This window comes from Rhinolophus ferrumequinum, chromosome 12, assembly GCF_004115265.2.
Source record: "Rhinolophus ferrumequinum isolate MPI-CBG mRhiFer1 chromosome 12, mRhiFer1_v1.p, whole genome shotgun sequence".
Lineage (NCBI taxonomy): Eukaryota > Metazoa > Chordata > Mammalia > Chiroptera > Rhinolophidae > Rhinolophus > Rhinolophus ferrumequinum.
This window is the reverse complement of record NC_046295.1, coordinates 54,611,430-54,634,800: the sequence shown is the minus strand read 5'-3', so window position 1 is coordinate 54,634,800 and position 23,371 is coordinate 54,611,430. Positions and strand designations below refer to the sequence as shown.

The following is a 23,371-nucleotide window of genomic DNA, read 5'->3' as shown; positions in this document are numbered from 1 at the left end:
CACTTACTAGCTGGAGATTTGGGGCGAGTTACTTAACCTCTCTGTGCCTTGGTTTCCTCATCTGTAAAATGAGGACATCACCTTGTTGGAGTCTTATGAGGCTTCGACAAGATAATGTGTGTGGAGCTTGCAGCTTAGCAGCTAGTACATCATTGTCACTCGTGCTCTCAGGGCGGCTGTTACTGGTGAGGGCCACCCGCTCTCTCTCGGAGGCCACCTCTCGTGGAATTATCCTGGTCTTAGTAGAATGGAAGCGAGCCATGAGGACAGGGCTCTTGTCAATCCTGGTGATTGCTGCTTTCCCCGTGCCTAGAACAGTACCTGGCAAGTGGTAGTGTTTGATAGTTATATACTGAATGAATGATTACTTTGGTTATTGCCCGGGTGAGCAGCAAGGAAGGAAGAAAAAGAAGAGAAAAACAAGCAACTTGAAAGTTCTTGTAGGCCAATATCCAGAGCCAAGGAAACATTTTTTGGCTCAGTGCCCTGTATTCCCTGGCCCTGGGCTGCATGGCCCGCCCACAGTGGGAGCAGGGTGAGAGCCCTGCACAAGTACAGCCTGGGCCCTCCAAACCCTCAATTGTACCCCCCACTACACCCCTGTACCCACTGCCCCAGAAGGAGGCTGGAGGGGATCCTCCATGGTGCCTGGAAATCGGACCTCGTTTAAGGCCAGTGGGTGCCTTCTAGAATAGCACAGGATGCTGCTGAGCACTTGGCCACTACAGTCCCATCAAGCCACAGGAGTAGCTCTGTCCCCAGCCGAGGATGAGCCCCAGCCTGCCCCGCGGGACTCTCCGCACGGTTCTTTGGCGCCCTCTAGCGGCGTTTTGGTGCACGACAATGACACCAAATAGGCGCTCAGGTAGTGGCTGGGTTCCCCGCCCCCTCCTGTTGTAGGGTCAGGCCCATCTCTTCCTGGGTGTGGCTGCTCAAACCACTCTGAACTCCAGTCCAGGCACGATCAGAACGGAGTAGACAAAAGGAAGGAATAAGAGGCATGGCTCTTACAGTTTGCTTTGAGATTCAATGGGGGGGTCTTTTAACTTTATTCAGACTCCCCATCCCCAACCTGAACCTGAATGCCATCACTCCTAAAACCACCCCCAAACCCTGCCACTCTGATCCGTGTCCAGAGTGCACAGACCTGGGGCTGTGTGAGGGTGACGTTCATGACCAGGAGAGTGTTGAGGCTTATTTCTGCATCAGTGCCCGTGTACTGGGAGATGGGGTAGAAGCATCTCTGCCAACCTTCTCTGAATGCTCGGCAGGCCCTTGGTTTTCGGCTGCCCTCCCAGCTCTGCAGCTGAGGCTGCGCTTAAGCTTACTGAGATGGATGGGGGACTGAAAGACCAGATGTAAGAAGTAGGATTTCAGGATTCACAAAGGTCAGAGCAGACCAGGATGGCAATGCGGGGGGAGGGTGGGGACTTCTTAACAAGGTAAAAGGGAGCTGGGCTAGAATGTCATCTGAAGAAGGGAGAAGACAGAGCTAGCAGCAGTTGGATGAAAATTACCTGGTGCGATCTTAGTCAACCTTAAGGAACATTTGAATCACCAGTGGAAGGTAGTTACTTAGGAAACCAAGGAGATCTGGAGTAAGAGCACAGGTGGACTTGCTCGGTACCCCCTGGAGTGTTGAGCTCAAGTCTAGGCCTGCAGATCAATGGCGAACTCAAGCAGGTTAAAGGACCGGGTCGACTTGGTGTGGGGAGGTGATGTGTACCTTCACTACAGCTTTCCCCTTCCTGAGGAAGTGTGTGCAGACTCAGAGAGAGAGCTTGGGATCCTTCTGGGGAGGGAGCCTCAGAGGAAAGACCAATGGGTGGAGGTACAGGAGGAGAAGGTTCTGGTTCATAAAAGAACTGTGCAGCCATCTCATCAAGAGTGGAGGGACGGGCTGTCTGTCACTGGGGTATGTATGTAAGCCAGACAACCATTGTCAGACTCCTACAAATAGAGTTTCACTACATTGAGCAAAGGTGTATGAGAGAATCAGTCCTCTACCCTCAGAGTCCATCATAAATTGTTGTCTTTCATTGTAGAACAACAGACACAATCATCATTAAGGGTTGGCTATTCATGCATGACCATAATGGGCCTGTGCTACTGCATTCTGACGTCTGCTTGGTTGTCAGATACTAGAGAAACCCAAGTTCTGCCACAAAGTCACTGTTGACCTTGGGACCACATCCTTTCTCAGTCTCCTCCGTTAAACAATGAAAGGACATCAGGAAACTCCCATCACCCTTGGGAGAATCTAGTACAGCTCAGGGTGGGTCGCAGTGGAGGGGAGATCTGCAGCCCCAGATGCTCTGACCGTGGTTCCTATAGATCAGCTTCCCTTGGGGTCTTGCACAAGTACCCACTGCCATCATTGCAGAGACCTCAGGAAACCCTCCTCTCCTCTCTAGCACTCCAGCCTCTGTGTGCACTCAGTGACCACGGAATCATAGAGGCTGAGCTAAGGCTTTCTGTGGCTTAGGACAGCAAAAGGAAAATCAAGCCTGAGAGGGCATGCCACTGGATGATTTGGTTACAAAATGCCCTGAGCCCACAGGCCCCACCACTCCCATGTGGGAGCACCGTCTTTCCCCAACTCACAAGTGCCCAGGCCATTGCCTGCCTCAAAGGCTAGACCTAGAGAGCAGGGCCAAAAGAAATAGGATTTCCATCCCCCACCTGCCTGAGGCCTGACTCCCATATCGCTGGATCCCAGCAAAGTGCTCCTTCTTCTCCCTGAATGACCCTGGAAATGCCTCCCTCTTCCCCTCAGGCCTGAGGCTTTACCCTGGGCCTCACCAGCACAATCTCCTGAACACAGTTCTTGGATAAGGTGCCCTCAGTGGAATCTGTTCTAAAGGGAAGCAGATTTGCAAAGAAATCTTCTTAATCTTCTTAACTTAATAAATTTGTTGGGAGTGTACGGATGTAACAATTCTGGAGCTATTTTGCGTCTATTTGTAAGTTTAAGCAAATGAGTGACTCTCTTGCTGTTGTTGGAAACCAGGGATCCCACTGTGGGAGAAGAAAGATGTAAATGTGGAATAGGGGAGGCAAGCAAGACCCCCGTGGTGTTGGAATTTATAGATAGATGACAGAGAGATAGATATAGAATGATGATAAATACATGGATGGATGGATGGATGGATGGATGGATGGATGGATGGATGGATGGATGGATGGAATAAAGGGCCTAGAAGAAATGACGCTCCAAAAACAGTGAGCAAGCACATCTAATGCCCAAATCTTCTATATGCCATCCTCCACCAAAAAGAGAAATGGCTGATTCCAAGGCTTGGGCAAGGAAACTACAAGGAGAGCCTGGAACATCTTGTGCCAAGAAGTGGGAAAGTGCTCCAAAAAACTATGGGGACACGTTGAAAAAACACAGAAAGCAGCATGAAGGGGTTTTCCATTGACCAAATCTGGGGGGAAAAAATGGAGCATCAAAATGAATAATCATATTAATGGATTATAAAACACTGAACTAAAAAGGAACCCACAAGTCCATAGTGCTATACTTAAATAAGTGAGAGGAAAGGGAAGATCTTATTTACAGTAGAATGCCAAGTACCTAAATGGAATGATAGAGCTAGAAAATCACCGGTTTGCAGCCACCAACGTAATGTGACTCAGGTAGGAATCATCAATGGATGCCGAAACCACTGAGTTGTGTTTGTGGGGGAACAGGATACTCACACAGTCTCAAAGTATCTCCCACAGATTATTTATTAATTACAAGGGGGAAATGGTACCTTTGAAGTGGAGCGATCTGGCAGACATCACCTCAACCGAACAATCAGTTAACATCACCAATAATGGGACAAAATGCCATCAAGAGTCCCTGAAGCGAAGCCCCGAGGAGGCCAAAACATCACTTACGTGGGATTCCTGCCAAGAATGCATAACCTGAATCCAATCATGAACACACATTCAGACAAACCTAACTGAGGGACGTTCTGCAAAATAACTAAACTGGATACTTCACGAAGCATCAATGACATGAACAACCAAAGTAGGTGGAGGAACAGTTGGAGATTAAAGGAGACTAAAGACATGACAGGGAAACGTAATACATGGTCCCCGTTTGGATCCTGCTTGGGAAAAACCACAATTGCTTTAAAGGACGTGATTAGGCCAACTGGAGAAACTCGCAAATGGAGAGTACAGTAGATAATGTGCTGTTTCACTGTTAAATTTCCTGAGTTTGGTGTGTGTGGTTTTGTAAGAGAATCTCCTTGTTCTTAGGAAATACTAGATAGGATCAGAACGTCGCAACTTACTCTCACGTGGTACAAGAAAAATATACAGTATATATTTTTTCATTCCCTGGGTGTCTTTCTCTCCTCTTGTCACCACCTGCCTGATTCTCTCCCAGAGTTTCCCAGTTCTAATTCCTGTGCTTGGGTAAGAGCCTCTCTACCACCCCGGTGTGGGCAGAGCAAGCTCTCTGCCCTAGGAAACCGCATACGTCTCTGACCAGCATCTGGATTGGCTGCCTAGGGTCAGGTGCCCACTCTTGCCAGATTAACTCTGGCCCCGCATGCGTCATGTACTACATAACATGACTTTCACTACTGCTCCCTTAATAGGGGTGGTAGCCAAGAAGGTCTCCACAAAAAGCTTGGCAGGCCCCATGCATGATCCAGCCAATAGACACTGTAACTCCGGCTGCCCAAGCTAGTCCCAGAGACACCTAAAGGCCCCCTGACCTAGCTTTGTGCTTCTTCTCATGCTCACTCTTTCAACAAACATTATAGGTGCCTGCTCTGGACCAGGTCTTGTGCTAAGTTCTAGGGACACAAAATGACCCTGTCCCTGTCACAGCTCAGGAGCTCGGTCTCGAGAATGCAGGTAACTTGAGCACAGGGCTGAATCATGACCAGCAAACAGAAAGCAGTCAATGCTAATTGAGGCCTGAGCCCCATGGGAACACAGAGTGGGGACACAGAGGCAGGAACACAGAAGTGGGGTTCGAAAGGCCCCCTGGACAATGGCACTGGCTGTGGCTCATGGGGGGGAATCGGGCGGTCAGGCAGGGCCCCGGCTGCTGGAAGGGTGCGCAGTGCCATCCCTGGGTTTCTGTTTTCTCTTTGCACAGCCGGACCCAGCAGGACGGGATATCTCCATCCGCCCTCTCCTGGAGCATTGTGAGAACACCCACATGACCATCTGGCTCGGCATCGTCTATGCCTACAAGGGGCTTCTCATGGTAGGTGCCGAGCGGGAGGCAGAGTGGGGGAGACACTTCTGTGTCACAGCACAGGCCTGGCGTCGGCCACATGTGATCTCCATTCCCCATTTCACTGATGAGGACGCTGAGGCTCAGTTTGCCCAAGGTCACTCAGCTAGTAAGTGGCCGAGTCAAAAATGGGGTTACTGGAGAGTTACCCCAAAACCTGTGAGTGTGCCTCACAGTTGTCACTGTACCGCTCCTGGAATGGCAATCTGTTGACATCTAACGCATGATCACATTCCGAATGTCACTGGATCCTCTAAATCCATGGGAGGTGTGGACTCATCCCCATTTTATAAATGAGGAAAGTTAAGGCTCAGAGAGGTTAAGTGATTTGCCAAAGGCCACCTGGTAACCTCCAATTCCAGAACCCAGCATTCTTTCCACTCTACTCATCTGTTAAAATCAAAGATCCCGTTCCAAGCCCACCTCACACAATTGCGGAATTTCAAAGCTACAAAGGGCTTGAGAGGTCGGCCCCACCCTACCTCGTCCTGATTGATCCTTTCATCATCTCCCCTAGTCTGTGAAAACTGTGCCCCCACTTAAAATCCCTCCGGTGACAGGAAGCTGCTACTACCCCCTCCTCAGATTTTTCCGCAGGAAAGTTAAGCCACCATCTGCTTTATGTGGCCTCCACTTAGAAATGGGAAAGGAAGCCCTCTCCCAAAGTCAAGAAAGCTACTCAAGTGCCTCCTCACCTGCTGCAGCTTCCAAGAACTGTTAGTGATTGATCCCATGTCCTCCGGGGAGCCACGCCAGAAGAGCTGGTGTTAGGGGACCCTAGGCAAAGATTGTCCCCCACCTCATACTCGTTGAGACCCTCTTCTGGTTTCCATAGAGGTCAGTTGAGGACGACTGGGCTGCCATTTAGGCCCCATGCGGTAATGACCCTGGAGGTGTCCACAGGAGGTGCCCAGAGTGGACATGGTCCTGGACGACTGGCCAGACAGAGGTCGTGGTCTTGGAGAAGGACGCACTCTGGAGACATGGTCACCAGGGCTGTCAGAGCAGGTGGCACACACCTGAGGGCAGAACCCTCACCGGTGGGCAAAGTCGCCGGAAGGCAGCCCTCAGGTCCATGCGAGGAAGGATTTTGTATAACAGAGCAGTGTCCACTGATGTGATGGGGGCCCCTGGCAAGGAACGAGCTCCCTGTCACAGGAAGTGGGAAGCATCCACGACTTGAGTTTCCCCAGCCCTTGTTGAATAAAGACTGTGAAACTAGACTCTTTCCAGGATCCCTCCAGCCTCCGTGTCCTTGATCCTGAGACTCTGTGAAATTAGATTATGTGAATCAGATTGGCTCTTTAAACTGGATTTATCTGGAAGGTTTTAGCCATTCATTATCTTCCCCACTACTTCCAAAGGTGGTTGGAGATGACTGTATCTCTTCCCGTGAAACTAATACCTGCAATCAGATCATGTCAATAAAACTGTATCTGACAGCACACATGCCTTACTCTTTCCAGTGTGTGCAAGGGACTGTCCTCAGCAGTCCTGGCCCTTAGAGTTTACGACTCAAATCCCACCTCCTAGCCCCTGCTGCTCTGGAACCACAGAAGCTCAGGACTGGAAAGAGCGTGCACAGCCCTATAAGCCCCCTCTGCGGTCAGCGGTTTCAGCCCCACAGCCCACCCTGAGCACCCCCAACAAGTGTTCACTCACTGCTGCACACCTGCAGTGGTGGGGAGCCCACCCCTTCAAAGCAGCCTGTGCCACCCGTGGCTGGTGTATTAGTTTCTTGTGGCTTCCATAACAAATTATTACCATAGACGGGTTGCTTAAAACAACAGAAATTTCTTCTCACAGTTCTGGAGACCAGAAGTCTGAAATCAAGGCAGGGTCGTGCTCCCTCCTTGGAGAGACTGCCTCCTTGCCTCTCCCAGGCCGACGGCTCCAGGCTTTCCTTTGCTTGTGGCTGCCTCACTCCAATTTCTACCTCTGTCTTCACAGGGCCTTCTCTTCAAGTCTCTCTTCCTTGTCTCTCTTACAAGGACTCTTGTCATTGATTTAGGGCCCACCTGGGTAATCAATCTCAAGATCCATAATTTTATCTGCCAAGACTCTTTCCAAATAAGGTCACATTCACTGTTTCCATGGATTAGGATGTAGGCCGCCATTCAACCCACTACAGATGGGTTGCTTTTCTAGAAAGTTCTCTCATCCTCAGCAGAAATCAGCCTCAATGTAACTTGTGCCCAGGAGCCCTCATTCTATTCCTTGAAGGCCTAAGAACAAGTTATACTCTGTTTCCTCCTGACAGTTATCAGAGATTTGCAGCCAACCACCAAGTCCCCAGACCTGCTCACGTTTTATGACTGGTGGAGACTCTCACGATGGTTTGGTGGCCCACTGGTAGTATGGCACAGAGGAGGCACGCAGACCGCTCTTCCCACCTCCCGCCATCAGAGAGCAGGAGTCCTGGCGCCCACCCAGCCCTGCCACTCTCTGCTGTGGGACCCCAGGAAGGTCATTTCGCCTTATCAGCCTCTGCTTGTTCCCCTGTAAGATGTGGACAGCCACATCCAGTGTCCTTGTGGGATTACAGAGGGCTGCGTTTGAGGAACCAGCACAAAGCAGGCTTGCACAGCTATGGGTTTCCTTCCCTCATTTGGTATCTGGTTCCCCATTTTGAAAAGGAATTTTTAAAAAATAAATCAGTCTGCAAGATAACATACTAAGGAAAGAAGAGGAAAACAACCATGATTATACAAAGTCATTCCAATTACAAAATACCTTTCAACTTCCTTCTGTACAGGACATTTCCATTTACAAAATGCTTTCACATCTATCTTGTCATTTCATTTAGGTAGAAATTCTGTGAGATAGGCATTATTATTTTCCCATTTCACAGATATTGAAACTGAGGTCCTGAGAGGTGAAGTGACTTGCCCAGAGTCACACAGCCAGTGGGTAGCAGAGCAGATTCCAGATCCTGGGGCCCTCTGCCAGCCAGAGATGTGCAGCCAACCACCGTCCTCAGACTTGCCCACGTTTTATGACTGGTGGAAACTCTCATGATGGTTTGGTGGCCCTTCTACCAACGGCCTTGTGCTGCCAAATGAAATCAAACCTCACAGCACAGGCCCTCAGTGTGATGTTAAATGGCTCATGCAATGTTGGATGCCGCGAGCTGTAGTGGTGAGGTCAGAGGGCAAAGGGGTCTTTGTGGGAAGGCTTTCTAGAAGTGCCAGACCATAGCCGAAGTCCCTGCACCAGTCAGCAGTCTGGGTCAGCTCTCTGTCCCACCCACCCGCACCACCATTTCTGCCCTGCATCCCATCTGTACTTCCTTCTGCAGGCTGTCCCCCTCCACCCCACCCCACCCCCACTTAGACCACCTATGAAAGCTAAACTCTCAACACCCTGCTTCAGACGACATTTGACTTCTACCCTATCCAATTCTGTTGGGAGATGTATTGGTTAAGAGTAGAGCTGCAGGAGAGAGAGAGAGAGAGAGAGAGAGAGAGAGAGAGAGAGAGAGAGAGAGAGAGAGAAAACACAAATATATAAGTAGTTAAAGAACTAGCTAATTTCTCCCTCAGGTAAGCAATCTAGGAGAGGTGTGGGGGCTCCACCATCTGAGCTCCTTGCATCTTGTGCCCCCCCATCTTCATCATGCCTCTTTCACATTGTGGTCTAAGATGGCTGCTCGTGCTCCACCCATCGCATTCCGCTCAGAGGAGGGAGAAAAGGAACAGCCTTCCCTTTAAAGACACTTCCCAGAACTTGCACACACTGCATGGCATTTGTCCAGAACCTAGTCATGTGCCACACCTAGCATCAAGAACAGCTAGGAGACGTAGTCTCTATTCTTGGTGACTGTGTGCATTGGGGGTTGGGGGAAGGGGGGGTAACAGAAGTCCCAGACACAGGGCTCTGCCTGGTTTAATAGAAAGAAAAGGCTGGCCTGAATGAACTTCTAGAGAAATGGTCTGCTTTTACCCCCAGGTGGCTATGTGGCCTTGGGCAAGCCCCTTCCTCTCTCTGCACCTCAATGTTCTCTGTAGAATGAGGGGAGGTGGTTGAGCTCATGTCTGAAGTTCCTTCCCACTGTGGGTTCCTGCGAGTCTGCATGTGAACCAGGGGTGGGGCAAAGGAAACCCAGCCAGCTGAAACACCCCCAGTCTGTACCCCCAGACTCAACCGAAGGCCATGAGTGGAGGACAGATGGTGACAGCCAAAGCCCCAGCCTCCCTCCTGCCAGCGCCCACTTCCTGAGTTCAGTAGCTTCTCAGGGCAGCAAGCTGGTGCCGCCACTTGGTAACGAGCATCTCCCCTTTCTGTTCCCTGTTGCAGTTGTTCGGTTGTTTCTTAGCTTGGGAGACCCGCAATGTCAGCATCCCCGCCCTCAACGACAGCAAGTACATCGGGATGAGCGTGTACAACGTGGGGATCATGTGCATCATCGGGGCTGCCGTGTCCTTCCTGACCCGGGACCAGCCCAACGTGCAGTTCTGCATCGTGGCCCTGGTCATCATCTTCTGCAGCACCATCACCCTCTGCCTGGTGTTTGTGCCAAAGGTGGGGGACGGCACCGTGGCCGACGGGCCCCCACCCTCGCCACCCCGGCTTCCGGCCTCAGACTCGCTCGCAGGGCATTGCTGAGTGTCCTCCACGTTCTGAGTTTTAGGCATCCTTTTGGTGGTGTTGTGATGATGAACACAATTCACATCACAGAAAGTCTGGGAAATGCACAACCGTGAAAACCAGATTTTCCGGAAATCTCACATAGTCCCACCACCCCAAAATAATCACTGTTAATGTTTCGCTTTGGTTTTTTTACTGCTAATATTTTTTTTTAATTGGGGAATATTGGGGAACAGAGTACTTCTCCAGGGCCCATCAGCTCCAAGTCATTGTCCTTCAGTCTAGTTGTGGAGGGTGCAGCTCAGCTCCAAGTCCAGTCGCCGTTTTCAATCTTTAGTTGCAGGGGGCGCAGCCCACCATCCCATGCGGGAATTGAACCGGCAACCTTGTTGTTGAGAGCTCACGCTCTAACCCATTGAGCCATCCGACCGCCCCTTTACTGCTAATGTTTTTGATGTGTTCCTTCCAGCGTTTTTTTCACTGTTACGCAGTGCTGCTTCCTCAGATATAGCTGTGATTATAGTGCATCTATTGCTTTGTGATTTGCCTTTTTCACTAAGTTTTTGTCCTTTGTATTTTCCCACATTCATAACCAACATTGAGGGAAAGTTCTATATTTACTTGTCCACTTGATCTCTTATTGGTGAGCATTACAGTTGTTTCCAGAGTTTTTATATTATGAATAACTTTTCTATAATACGTTTTCTTTGATTCCAAACATTCCCTTAACATAGAGTGGCAGGAGTAGTATTAGTGGAGCAAAAGGAATAACCATTTTTAACCGCCACTTACAGTTTCAGTTCATCTGAAGAGCTGACCTTCAGGACCACCCTGAGAGGTAGTTTTCAAACGTTATCCTTCCCAACAACAGGAGTGTGAACCAGAGACCTTGACCTCTAAGGAGCCCCCCACAGTAGGCTGGTCTGCGTAAAGGGAAGGCTGACCTCGGTGGGTCTCAAAAGTAAAGAAAGAACAAGAAGCAGACAGAGGTGGGAAGGAGTTATTGGCCCAAGTGGGGGAGTGGCTCCCTAGGAGAAGGGCCAGAGGAAAGATCACTGAGTCCTTTGTCCCTACAGGCTGTCCGTGGCACCTCCATCCTCCTGGGTCCCCAAGCAGTGTCAGCTCTGCCCTAAATGCCTCTCGTATATACTCCTTACTTCTCTAGTTGTCAACACCTGCCCAGGCTCCAGGCCAATGCCACAACTCCTCTGCCTGCACTCTGATGTTCTCTCCGTTCTGTAAATGATGCCAGACGATTCTAAGCCCAGCTCTGATCGTGTCACTCTGCTCTGTCAACCTCAATAGGTCCTCATTGCCCTCCTGGATCCAGGATTGAGTCTCTGACACTGGGCTGCCTCTCAGGACCCTTGGGTCTCCTCCAGGCTCCCCGGTGACCCCTGTCCACCATCCAAACTGCCCTTCTGCATAAGCACCCTGCGCCCAGGTCTCCCTGTGATGGCATATGCCATTTCCTCCCCCTGGGATCCCCTTAGCCTCACCGTCCTTCCAGACCTTCCACAGAGCTCAGCACTCATCTCTGGACCATGACGTCCTGGTGGCCAGGGCCACGGCTCACTCAGCCCCTGCTCTCCAGTACTGAGCCCAGAGTCTGCCTCAAACCAGAGATGTTTTTCAACTAAATGAATAAGATCAGGATCAAATGACAACCTTTTCTTTAAAATGCCTTTGTCAGCAACAGAGCTAGTCATCAGTCTGCCCCCAACACTCATCAATGGTTCTAACAAGCAGAAACCTTCACTTTTCTCCATTACATTGCCTTCACAACTGTCACCTTCAGGTTTATTTTCTACATGGCACAAGGCTCAAGGCAGAGTGAGGCTTAGCTAGAGCCAGGCCTGAGGGGCCCCAGGTGGGCTCTGCAGGATGGTTGGGGTACAGGTGGCATCAGGATCAGGAGACCAGACGTCTACTGGCAGGAAAGGAAACCAAGACTCAGGGAGAGGCAGGGGCCTGCCCCAGGTCACACACAAGCAAGTGGCAAAGATGAGCCTGAGCCCAGGACTCTGGACTCCCAAGCTTTATCCCTTCTGGGGACCCTCTTGCTCCCAGTGCAGCACCTGCTGGGAGGGACTGGATGGGGAAAAGAAGAGGGGACCCTAGGGTTCTCTTTTCAACCCCACCTTTGTCCTTTCAGCTCATCACTCTGAGAACAAACCCAGACGCAGCAACTCAGAACAGACGGTTCCAGTTCACTCAGAATCAGAAGAAAGAAGATTCTAAAACATCCACCTCAGTCACCAGCGTGAACCAAGCAAGCACATCCCGCCTAGAAGGCCTGCAGTCTGAAAACCATCGCCTGCGAATGAAAATCACAGAGGTACCTCCCACAGCCCTGCTACCCAGGGCCCTGTCCCCCCATTTGAGGCCCTGTGCCCCAGTGCAGGGACTCTCCGAGCTGTTGTTCCCACCACATCTGCTCTAGGACACCTCGGCTTCACGGCTGTGCAGTCCCATCTGCTGTCACTAGGGCTGCAAGAACCAATGGAACATGAACTACACAGAGGCCGTTAGTCAGAATCGGGCAATTTATTGGCCCGCTGGCCTAGGCTCTTGGGGTCCAGCAACGCTTCGATTGAAGACACCCCCAGAAAGAAAGGCATTCTTAGAGATTTGTGAATTCCCAGATTATAGCAGTGAGTTGGACAAATTCAGTTTTCCACCTCCTATGTGTCTCCTTTACTACTCACACAGAACACTTCACTTCTGACACTCTGGTCACAAAATGTGGTGGGGGAGAAGGGGAGTTGTCCCCACACCAGGCAATTCTCTGTGACACCAGCTGGATGTCCTACAATTTCACTTAATTCCAACACTATCTATCTGGAGATAGTGTCAGAACTGATGGAGCTTAGTCCCACAAGACTACCCCCCCCCACTTCAGATGCCAACAACAAGTAGTAGGTCCCCAGGTTACCGACAACTTCTGTCCAACTTAGCCACTGATCGGAGGTTCCCACAATCCCCTCCTCGGGTTTGATTAGTTTTCTAGAGCAGTTCACAGAATTCAGGGAAACACTTACGTTTACCAGTTTATTAAAGGCATGAAAAAGGATACAGATAAACAGCCAGGTGAGGAAATTCATAGGGTAAGGTCTGGGAGGGTCCCAAACACAGGAGCTTCTGTCCCCAAGGAGTTGGGGTGCACACCTTTCCAGAGTGGATGTGCTTGCCAACCTGGAAGCTCTCTGAACCCTGTACTTCTGGGATTTTTATGGAAGCTTCATCACATAGGCATGACAGGTCATTAAGTCCATTTTCAGCCCTTCTCCCTTCTCAAGAGAATAGGGGATGGCGCTGAAAATTCCCATCCTTCTAATCATGACTCGTTCTTCCCAGCGACCAGCCGTCATCCAGGAGCCCACCCAGAGTCGCCTCATTAGAACAAAAGCCACTCCTGTCACTGAGGAAATGATAAGGTTTCAGGAGCTCTGTGTCAGGAACCGGGGAACAGAGGCCAAAGTATATGTTTTATTATTTCACAAGTACCTTGCTAACTGTGTGCCCTACCCCTCAATTCTTCACTCTCCCAACACAACCCAGTAATCACTTACATCTATGTGATGTACTGCCAGAGAGGAGGAAGAGAAATGTTTCAGGAGAGAGAGTGTGCTGCAGCAGACCTCACCTTTGTCCTGAAGGTCCCTAACTGGTTCTTGACTACTTTAGAGAGGCCATAACCAGATTCCTTTGTGCCCAAGCCAAACTTCGAAGTCTGGATTTATATACCAGGGAGAGGAAACCAATCACCTTCCCTTCTTCACCGCTCCCTCTGGGTCAAGGGTTGTGACTGGGCCCAGGGTGCTTGGGCTCTGTGTTTAATAGATGAGTAGAATAGACAGGAAGGGAACAAAGGAGAGTGTATGGGTCAGGATGCTGCCTAAGCTGTAACAAAGAGCCCCCGAAATACAGTGGCCCAAAGAAAATATACATTTATTTCTCTCTCACCTAACGGTCCTAAGGAGAGAGGTCCAAACTGGCAGGCAGCTCTGTTCCCCAAGGTCATTGTCGATGAGATGCCTTCAGTCTTCTTGTCTGCCACTCCCCAAGGCACCGTCTTCCTCAGCGGTACAGTGAAAGCTGGGTAGAAGACATGTCCTGTTCTCAATCTCAGGAAGGAAAGAAAGGAAGTCCGTGCAAGCAATTGCCTTTTAAGCAACTGATACAAAATTGTGCATTTGGGTTTTGCTCCAGTTACATTGGCAAGAACTTACACATCACACTTAGCCACGGGGACTCTGGGAAGTGTAGTCCCTAGGTAACAGTCCCAAGGAAGAAGTGAGACGTAGGGTTGCCAGATTAGATATAGGATGCCCAGTTAAATTAGAATTTCAGACAACCAATCATATTTTTAGTATAAATATGTCCCATACAATATTTGGGATATACTTAAGCTGAAAAATTATTCCTTGTTATCTGAAATTCAAATGTGACTGGACATTCTGTATTTTTGTTTACTAGGTCTGGCCGCCCCTACTGTGGGGGGCTCGCAGTAGTCTGCCCCAAAGGTCGTCTACGCAGCTTTAGGATGGGGCAGCCCTCCATTAGCCACCGGAGCAAAGTAGGAAAGGGTGCTGATTCTGTTTTAGTATCAGGCCTGTGACTAGAACTTCCTCATCTCTGTGTCTTGACATTCGGCTTCCACTTGCGCACTCCGGCGATGAAGAGTTCACTCACTTTAGGAAACTAAATCTAAGCCACTGTCAAAACCTCTAAAAATCCTGGGTTTTTCCCGGAACTGAATCACAATCTGACCTCCTCTTGCTTCCATCCTTTGATCCTAGCCCTGCTGTTTGATTGACACAGAAAAAGGTGTCTCTCTCGTACTCCACACGAAAACTTAAACAATTTATGGCTGTGCTCTTGACATTGGAACAGCACCTTACAGTTTATAACTTACCCTCCCTTTTGTTATAGCAGGATGCCCACTACTCTTCCCAACACACACATACCTTCCCCAGGCTTCTCAGAGGCTGCACTGCCCAAGTTTTTTGTCTGATTCTTATATAATCTGCGGGCAACTGAAACCCATCCTGCCTAACTCCTCTGAAGAAGCCCCGACTGGCCTGGGTCTCCATGACAGTGTGAGTGTCAGAGCTGACCAGCCCTGCAGATCTATCCTCCCCCCTCCCCCCAACAAGGGTCCTGCTAGGTATCAATAATAATAATTACAGTAATATTATTAGAGTAGCAGGTTACTCTTACTATGTGTCAAGCCATGGGGTAAACTTTGATTGTATTATCTCATTTAATCTTCACAAGACCCCCATGAGGTAGGTTCTGTTATTATCCCATTCTACAGATGAAGAAACTGAGACTCAGTTCTCACCGGCCAGTAAGGAGCAGCCCTGGGTTTGCCCCTCGGCCTGTCCAGCTTCAGAGCCTGCGCTATGACGCTCTCCCACCCTGCCTCCCTGGGCTTGCTTGGTGGCTCCATCAAGGTTCAAGCCTGCATGGACACATCATTGCAGACCCCAGGTCCCTCTCATCACAGCTTCTCCTGAAACAAGAGCTGGCAGGGGACTTCTGGGTCTCTTCCCCAACATCCAGTGGCCCCTCTTGCTCTCAGGGCCCTCCTGAAGCCAGCCTGGAGCTGCTTCTCGGCTCTCCAGGCCTGGCTGCCTGGGCCAGGGCAGGGGCTGGGCCAGGGGCTCAGACTCAGCTGGCGCCTTTGTCTTCTAGCTGGATAAAGACTTGGAAGAGGTAACCATGCAGCTTCAGGACACACCAGAAAAGACCACCTACATTAAACAGAACCACTACCAAGAGCTCAATGACATCCTCAACTTGGGGAACTTCAACGAGAGCACAGGTATGAGGAGGCGGGGCCCCTGGGACATGCTAGTCCTGGGTATCAGACAACAGCTATCCACCTTCTGTTTTACAGATGAAGAAACTAAGGCTCAGAGAGGGGGAGAGGTGGGGCTGGTCTAAAGTCACACAAGCAGAGCTGGAGTATCCGGAACCCACGTCTTCTGACCACAGTTCAGTGTCTGCCTGGAGCCCCCCGCCCCGCCTAGAGCTGGGCCTTCTGTCCGTAGTCCCCTGGGCTCCGGTTGCATTCCCAGTGTTTTGACGGGGGGTACATTGTTCCTAATAAATAGTTTACCTGTACTTCCCCAACAACATTTCTCAGTTTCAAATGCACCTCATCAAAATACAGGAAAGGAACAGTTAGTAGGATATGACAGGACACTCGGTCTCCCCCACCACCTGGAAATGCAAGCTGAAGTAACACAAGCCATTGTTTTGCCTACATTTCAGGAAATTTTTAATAGATTACCAGTGTTGGTCAGTGTGGAAATGAGCATTCTCCTGCAATGTTCTGGAAGCCAATCTGGCAGTCTCCAAATGTTAGATGTTAAACATCTTAACCTAGCAATTCCACGAGCGGGAGCCTGCCCCTTGGAAATACTCCCACATGAGCAAAGACATAGACACATACTGTTCATCACAACATTATTTTTAGAGGAGAAAAACTGGAATTAACTTAAATGTTCCTCATTTGGGTTAGTTTCGTTAGTTATGATACAAGTAAACAAGGCACATAATACAGCTATTAAACAGTGAGGTGGTCTATTTGTGCAGAAATGGCAAGACAGTGGACTCACCAACACAAAGCTTAAAAACATGAAAAACATGGCCCTAAATAGACCTCAAAAAGGAGCTGAAACAAGAAGGCCGAGTGTCACCTTGTTCAACCTCAGCTGCGCATGTGCACATCGGGCGGCTCAAATTTTTGGATCCTGTCGGTGTGTCAACAAATGACCACGAAAGCATCACTAGTATTCATTTGGGGATCACAAATAAATTTTGGCAAGTAGGCAAGTTTACAAATTCAGAATCTGTGAATAAGGAAGATTGACTATACTCCCATGCATACAAAATGACAGACACGTATATAAAGTCACCCACTGCAGGGAAAAAAAAAAGAAAATATTGATGCCCCACTCCAAACCAAATAAATCCAAATCTGTCAGGTGGGGCCAGGTTTCTATATTTTATCTTTCTTTAAATCTCCTCCTGTGGTCTGAAATACAAGGAGGGTTGAGAGCATGTACATGGCCGTGTTCTGTGGTGACACACTGTTCCTTGGATGGAGACTTTATGCATACACACGTTAGTTAGTATGTAACTAATGCATTATTGCTGGACAAATTAGGATGAGTTCCAACTTTCTGATATTGTAAACAGGGCTGATTTGGACATCTTGTATATATCTTCACACAGATCCTGAATCATTTCCTTAGGATGATTCCCAGAAGTCGCCATTCTGAGTAAAAGATACACACTTTCTATAGTGTTTGATCCTTATCAACAGTGTCCCCTCCCAAAGATTATGCCAATTTATATTCCCACCAGAAGTTTACTATTATGATTCTTTTCAATTCTTGACCATCTTGTGGAACATATACCTTGCGGTTTTTTTTGTTTTTCTTTGTCACTACATACCTATGCCCCAGTCAAAAGGGCCTTCAGGTTAGAACCTCTCATTTCTAAATTATGCTGCCTGCTTTGGGTCGATGTTGTTTCTTTTTTTCTTTTCTTCTTGGAGAAAAGGACCACCACGGCACACCATACACATCCCCGGCACGGCATGCCACTTCCATCCCTGGGCGGAGATGTCTCGGCTCCCTGCCTTGGTCCTGGGAGAGCTGCTGCAGAGACCCTGGCTGGGAGAATACTGAGAATGACGGGCTCTTTTGCATTCTCTTTCCCTGGGCAGCATCCTAAAAAGATTGCATTGTTGATTTTTAAATATCAAGTTAATAGAATGTGTTGTGATATTGTTGTTTTGCATTCAGATGGGGGAAAGACCATGTTAAAAAATCACCTCGATCAAAGTCCCCAGCTACAGTGGAACAAAACAGAGCCCTCTCGAACATGCAAAGATCCTATAGAAGATATAAACTCCCCAGAACAGTAAGTACCTTCTCCAAGAATTACTGCCAAAGAGTGTGTGACTCCTGCCGACAGTTTACAATTTGTACCATGTTTTCACATGCATTATTTTATTTGACCTCCACAGCAATCCCATGATACAGGTCATGTGACAATGCTCGTTTTACAGATGAGAAAACTAACATTCCAAAGAGGGAGGTGACTTTGTCAAAGCTCACCCAGTTGCTAAACGCAGGAGATGGGATTTGAACTCACCAATATCAAATAGGATTTGAACTCTGTCCAATATCAAATCCCATGTGCTCCACTGTAGCCCACTGCCTTTGTTACCTATAAAATTTCACCTTGCTAAGTGCGTTCATTTAACAATGATTTACTGAGACCGACTATGTGTCAGACACAGCAGTGAAGAAAACAGACAAAATCCTTCCCTTCATGGAGCTTCCAATCTGTCTAGTAAGACAATAACTTAATTTACAAAGGAAAACACAGTATGTTCAATGATACATGCTTTGGTGAAAACTGAGGCAGAGGAGAGGGCTAGGGAGTATAATTTTAAATAGCACAGTCAGAGAAGACTCATTGAGAAGGTGACAGCTAAGGAAAGACCTGGACATCTCAGTTTGCTTTGTTTCACTGGCAATTTTCAGTTTTTCCCAGCCCACAGAAGATTAGAAGCAGAGATTAGAAATAGCCCTGCAGGTTGGCTCCTGGGAAGTGACAAGCAGTGAGGAACCAGCAGAAACAGCTGGATCACCAACTGCAGTGTCACCGGGTGCCATTTCTTGTTAGAGCTAATAGCCTCTCAACCCAATTCGCTCCCAGGCCTCACCAGCTTACAGTCCAGAACAATTACTGATGGTTACATGGCATTCGTCAGTGGTTTACCTATCATTTCCCTCCACTAGAGTGTAAGCACCTTGATAGTGAGATATGAGTCCTTGTGTCCTCTGGACTGAACACAGGTGTCAGCCCTGAGCAGGTGCTTGGCAAGTATCTGTTGAATGAATGAAAAGATAAACAGGGTCCCATCACACAGCAGAATGCCATGCTCTGACAATCATAGACAGACGCCTCCCTTGCCCAAGCAGACCTTGCCAGGTGCTCAGACTTTCCCAGGTCAGAGTTTATTCTTCAGCTCCCCTTTTCCTGGACTCTTTGTAAACACCATCTTGCCTTAAGGAATAGATCATAGCTGATGTTACATAGGTTCCACTTTAATTTCAAAGTGAGATCTCCAACACTCTCATCGCATGAGCACTGGGGAAGTGGCTCCTGGGAGATGTCCTTCTAGTCAGCGGGTCCTCAACTGCAGGGCACACCCTGTTGGAATGAGGCAGCCCCTGGGAACTGACTGGCCTTCCCCACAAAGCTCTGTAGTTTAACAGAAGAAGCCAGAGTCCCACCTTCCCAGTTCTGGCTCTGTGTCTGTGAGCAAGTTACACAAACTCTGTACTCTTCCCTCGTCTTGATAATGGGACTAGCAATACTGCTTTTACCCATTGGGTTTTTGTGAAGATCTGGGTTGTTTTTTTTTTCTCACCTGAGACACAAGGGGCCTAAGAATACAGGGACTGCAACTTCCCAGCTGCCATGGCAAACTGCACAAAGCGCAGCTGAGCAGAGCCGGGGGCAGTGGCCTGGGCGGTGGCACATTCCCCAAAGTAGCCTTTCCCACAGTTAAGTGACTTACTGACCGCCAGTCATAGAAGACTAATAAGCAGGTGAGCGTAGAAGCGTGTGGCAGTGAGAAAGGAGTCAGAAGGCAGCTCCCTTTTCATCTGCTCCCCCATCAGTCATGCAAACCCACGTCCTGGCTCTGGCTTTTCTGGCTGCGTCTCGGGAATTTACCAAGGTCTCTGGGGACTTAGATGGAGGACGGGGCTCCCTCTCTGAGGGAGTTACACTAAGCAGATGATACTGGAACTGGAATTGGAAGGAAAAGCAGTTCATCAGATCCGGAAGCAGAACAACAGTACTCCAGACTAGGGAGACAGTGTGTGCAAAGGTAGGAAGAGTGGCCACGAGCAGTGTTTTGGGGGAAGCTAGCCACCAGGGGGTCAGGTTTACAGTGAGAAGGAGTAGAAGTTTCAACTGGAGAATTTGGTGGGAGACAGACCTTAGGGAGCCCTGAGTATCCCGTCCCAGTGTCGAAAAGATAACGCTAGTCACCAAAGAAGCCGAAAGACCTGGAAGGAACCTATTGGAATTGGCCCAGCCAGAAGGGCTGAGATCCTGGGCAAAGCAGGGGCAGCGGAGCCCATGGAGAACAACAGAGCAGCTGAGAGGCCTTCCAGGGATGGAACCCAAAGCCAAGTCCATGTGGAGGCTTGCAGGAGTAGAGGATAAGAACTGCTGGTGTTTGCAGCAAAGCCTCATTAGAAGGGCAAAGCCTGGTTCTTAGGAATCACCAGAAGCTCAAGAAGCACTCTCCTTGCTCATTGTCTCCCTGTTTGTTCCCAGGGCAGTAGTTGGCACAGGTACGGCTGCATTAAATACCTGCTAGATGGGCGAATGGTTAGATGATAGGATGGACGGATCTTGGATTCGGAGATAACTGTGCTCCTACCATCAGCCTCTTAGCCAAAGCCAAACCTGGCACTTTCTGGTGAGCGGCCAGGTAGCCCCATTAACTCCTGCCTCTCTTTCTCTCCCCGCCACAGCATCCAGCGCCGGCTGTCCCTACAGCTCCCAATCCTCCACCACGCCTACCTCCCATCCATTGGAGGCGTGGACGCCAGCTGTGTCAGCCCCTGCGTCAGCCCCACCGCCAGCCCCCGTCACAGACATGTGCCACCCTCCTTCCGAGTTATGGTCTCGGGCCTGTAAAGGTGGGAGGCCTGGGGCCAGGGCCTCCCCCATGACAGAACCACATAGAGCAGAGGAGTCTGCTGTAGGAACACTGTCGGCTGTGGCTGCAGAGAAGCTGGGGGCCACAGCTGGCCTTGCAAGACTGCTCGAATGGCTCTCAAGTGGACAGGATGGGGGGCTTTTGGCACCTGACCTCGCGCCTTATTTGTGAAGTTTTTATTTGTTCACAAAGAAGAGGAATGGAAATGACTTCTTCCTTAATGTCTGAAAAGAGAAGGAACTGGGATATTTGAAACTTTGCAAAAAAACAATCCTAGACAAGGAGAGAGTCACTAGAAGACTCCAGCTAGAAGTCACTGAACAGCCTTGGGAAGAGGCGAGGGGCTTCTGGAGAAACCACGTCTGCCTCTGCACACACATCACTGGCCGTGGCCCCCCAGGCCAGCCCTTCTCCCCTCTGGGGAAGCAGGTAGGCAGGGCAGCCAGGCCCCCAGCTGCCAGTCCAGCCAACCCCAGCCTTCCTGGCACAGGGAGCCTTCAGGAAGGGCAGCCAGGCGCAGCTCTGTGGAGGCTGGGCGCGAGGGCTGAGGTGTGGGAGCAGGCTGATGCGCATGCCTCCTGGTGGGACCTCGCTCTCTGATAAATGCCACACATTAACACAATAATACCCGTTCTGGACCGTGGGGATTTAGGGCACGTCCCTGCAGACATGCTCTGCAGCTTTCACCGACAGTCGGTCACGCACCCACCATATGGACCATGTCCTTGTGTTCGTATCAGGTGTTCCCGGTAATAAGGGGGACCACCTGAGCTAATCACGGAATGTCTGTTCCCAGCATACACAAAAAAGAAAGATTGTGCACTTTAACCTCTCTCGTCAGGGCCCAAGGGCTGGCCACGTTGGTTTTTTTGGTTTTCTGTTGTTGTTTTTTCCCACTGACTTTGTTTCTGACCAAAGTGAATCAGGGGCATCCTTCTAGAAGACATCCCTGTAGTCGTAGGGAAAAGAGTTGCTAGCTGAGGGCTTTTCTCGGCTTCCAGAAGGCAGCCTTCCATTCAGACAAGCCGGTAAGCTCTGCCCTCGGGGGTTACAGGGGTGCTCAGTCAGCACACTGATTCTGGAGCCTAAGATCACTCTTCCCCTTTAATTGAGCCCCATACATAGAGCACCGGTCTGGGAGTCGGACCTGGGTTCAAGTCCTCGCTCCACTGCTGACTCCCTCCATGACCTTGGTGTCCCCCTGAGCCTCAGTTTCCCCCCTCTAACAAATTGGGGTTGAAATAACACCCATCCTGCCTACCTCACAGGGTCCCTCTGAGAATCAAAATTTGATCTTGTCCAGGAAAGCTTCGTACCAAAAGGTGAAGCGGCCCTGACCCGTGAGGTATCAGGATGACCATGACCTTCAGCCCTCACAACAGCCAGGGGTGTGGCCCAGAGAGGCTCCCAGCACAGCCTCTACTAGGACCAGCCCAGCTGGAGAAAGGCTCCCTATGACTTTTGTGACATTCCTAGACAGGTTCATTCTTTGCTAAAGAAAGGCCTGAGTGACAACGTCCAGGACGTCTGCACAACTGAGTAGCTGCTCACTCCCTGCAGAAACCTAATGGCAGCTTCAACGGGCAGGCAATAATCCCCTCCCAGACCACCGCAGTCAGGAATCTACTGCTGCCACCGCCAGGCTTTGACAAAAGGGCCCACGGGGAATCTTACCATCGCCAACATTTCAAAACACCCTACGTCACGTAGCATAGCTTGCCTCTCCCCTCCGCCAGAGAGAGGTTATGGAGGTACTGTAGCTTTTAGGGAAAAAAAAAAATGTTACCCCATCACAGGTCAACTTGAAGTCCTTGTCTGTGTAGGCACTAAAATCGCTGTTGCCACTCACTGTGTATTACCAGTATTTACTTGTTTTCTTGATTTCACCAAAATCAGATTTAATTTAAAGGGCCACATTCATTTTTCAAAGGGAAAGAGACAATTCATTGTACATAATGTATACACACACACACACACACAACAAAATACCTGTAGAAATATTATTCCAGCATAGCAGGAAAAACAAACGAAACAAAAGTATTGGACCGTCGGAGGTGAGTGTGTGCGTCCGTGACCCATCGTGACTCCTGAACGTGCACAGTCTTCTAGGTTAACCCACAAAATACATTCTCTGTCTTAACGATACTGTAGGTTCACCCATTTTTTTTAAATTTCCCTGCAAATAACAAGACCCACAGAAGTGACTCTAGCTATTTAACGGTCTGTTCTTTTATACGCAGCAAACACACCGTACACTTCCAAAAAGGCTTCAGCCTGAAGGCGTTTTCCAATGATGTTAGTGCACAAACGCTTTAAATTAGACTGGAACTGCCAGAATCAAATGTAAATGAGGAATTTCTTGTACCCCTGTTGCATGGTATCAATTTTTAATAAATTGTTGCAAATTTGTTTTTATGAATAAAAGAGAAAAAACTGTCGCCTTTACTGCCTACACTTAAGCCCCAAATGCTGGTCAGATCAAGCCAGATTCCTCTGCATTTTTCCTTCCTTCAGAAGCGGCCCTGCCCTGCCTTCTGCTGCCAGTGTCAGAGCAGCCCTGTTATCACGTGACCCAGCTTCTGGCCACAGGTAATAGACCTGAGCTGGGCCAGTACGTACTGACCTGAGCTGGGCCAGTACGTTCCTTCCCTGGGATTCCTCTATGCAGAGAAATTTAGTTGGCCACAAAAGAGAAAAATGAAGCCAACACTGGATTCTCAGTGAACCTGACGAGGAGCAGGCCTCCTAAATCCTGACCCCGACAGAAC

The 23,371-nt window shown here is 49.4% G+C and overlaps 1 protein-coding gene across 1 annotated transcript in view; it reads left to right on the top strand.

Moving 5' to 3' along the window:
• The window catches only part of GABBR2 (gamma-aminobutyric acid type B receptor subunit 2), a 340,052-nt gene extending 317,012 nt beyond the window's left edge, over window positions 1-23,040 (top strand). The window contains exons 14-19 of the mRNA XM_033123673.1: window positions 5,105-5,215; window positions 9,542-9,766; window positions 11,988-12,170; window positions 15,533-15,662; window positions 17,656-17,773; window positions 20,416-23,040. Of these exons, the coding sequence (XP_032979564.1) occupies window positions 5,105-5,215; window positions 9,542-9,766; window positions 11,988-12,170; window positions 15,533-15,662; window positions 17,656-17,773; window positions 20,416-20,581 (933 nt within the window). The 3' untranslated portion in view covers window positions 20,582-23,040. The remainder of the gene's footprint in view (window positions 1-5,104; window positions 5,216-9,541; window positions 9,767-11,987; window positions 12,171-15,532; window positions 15,663-17,655; window positions 17,774-20,415) is intronic.
• The last annotated feature ends 331 nt before the right edge of the window (window positions 23,041-23,371 follow it).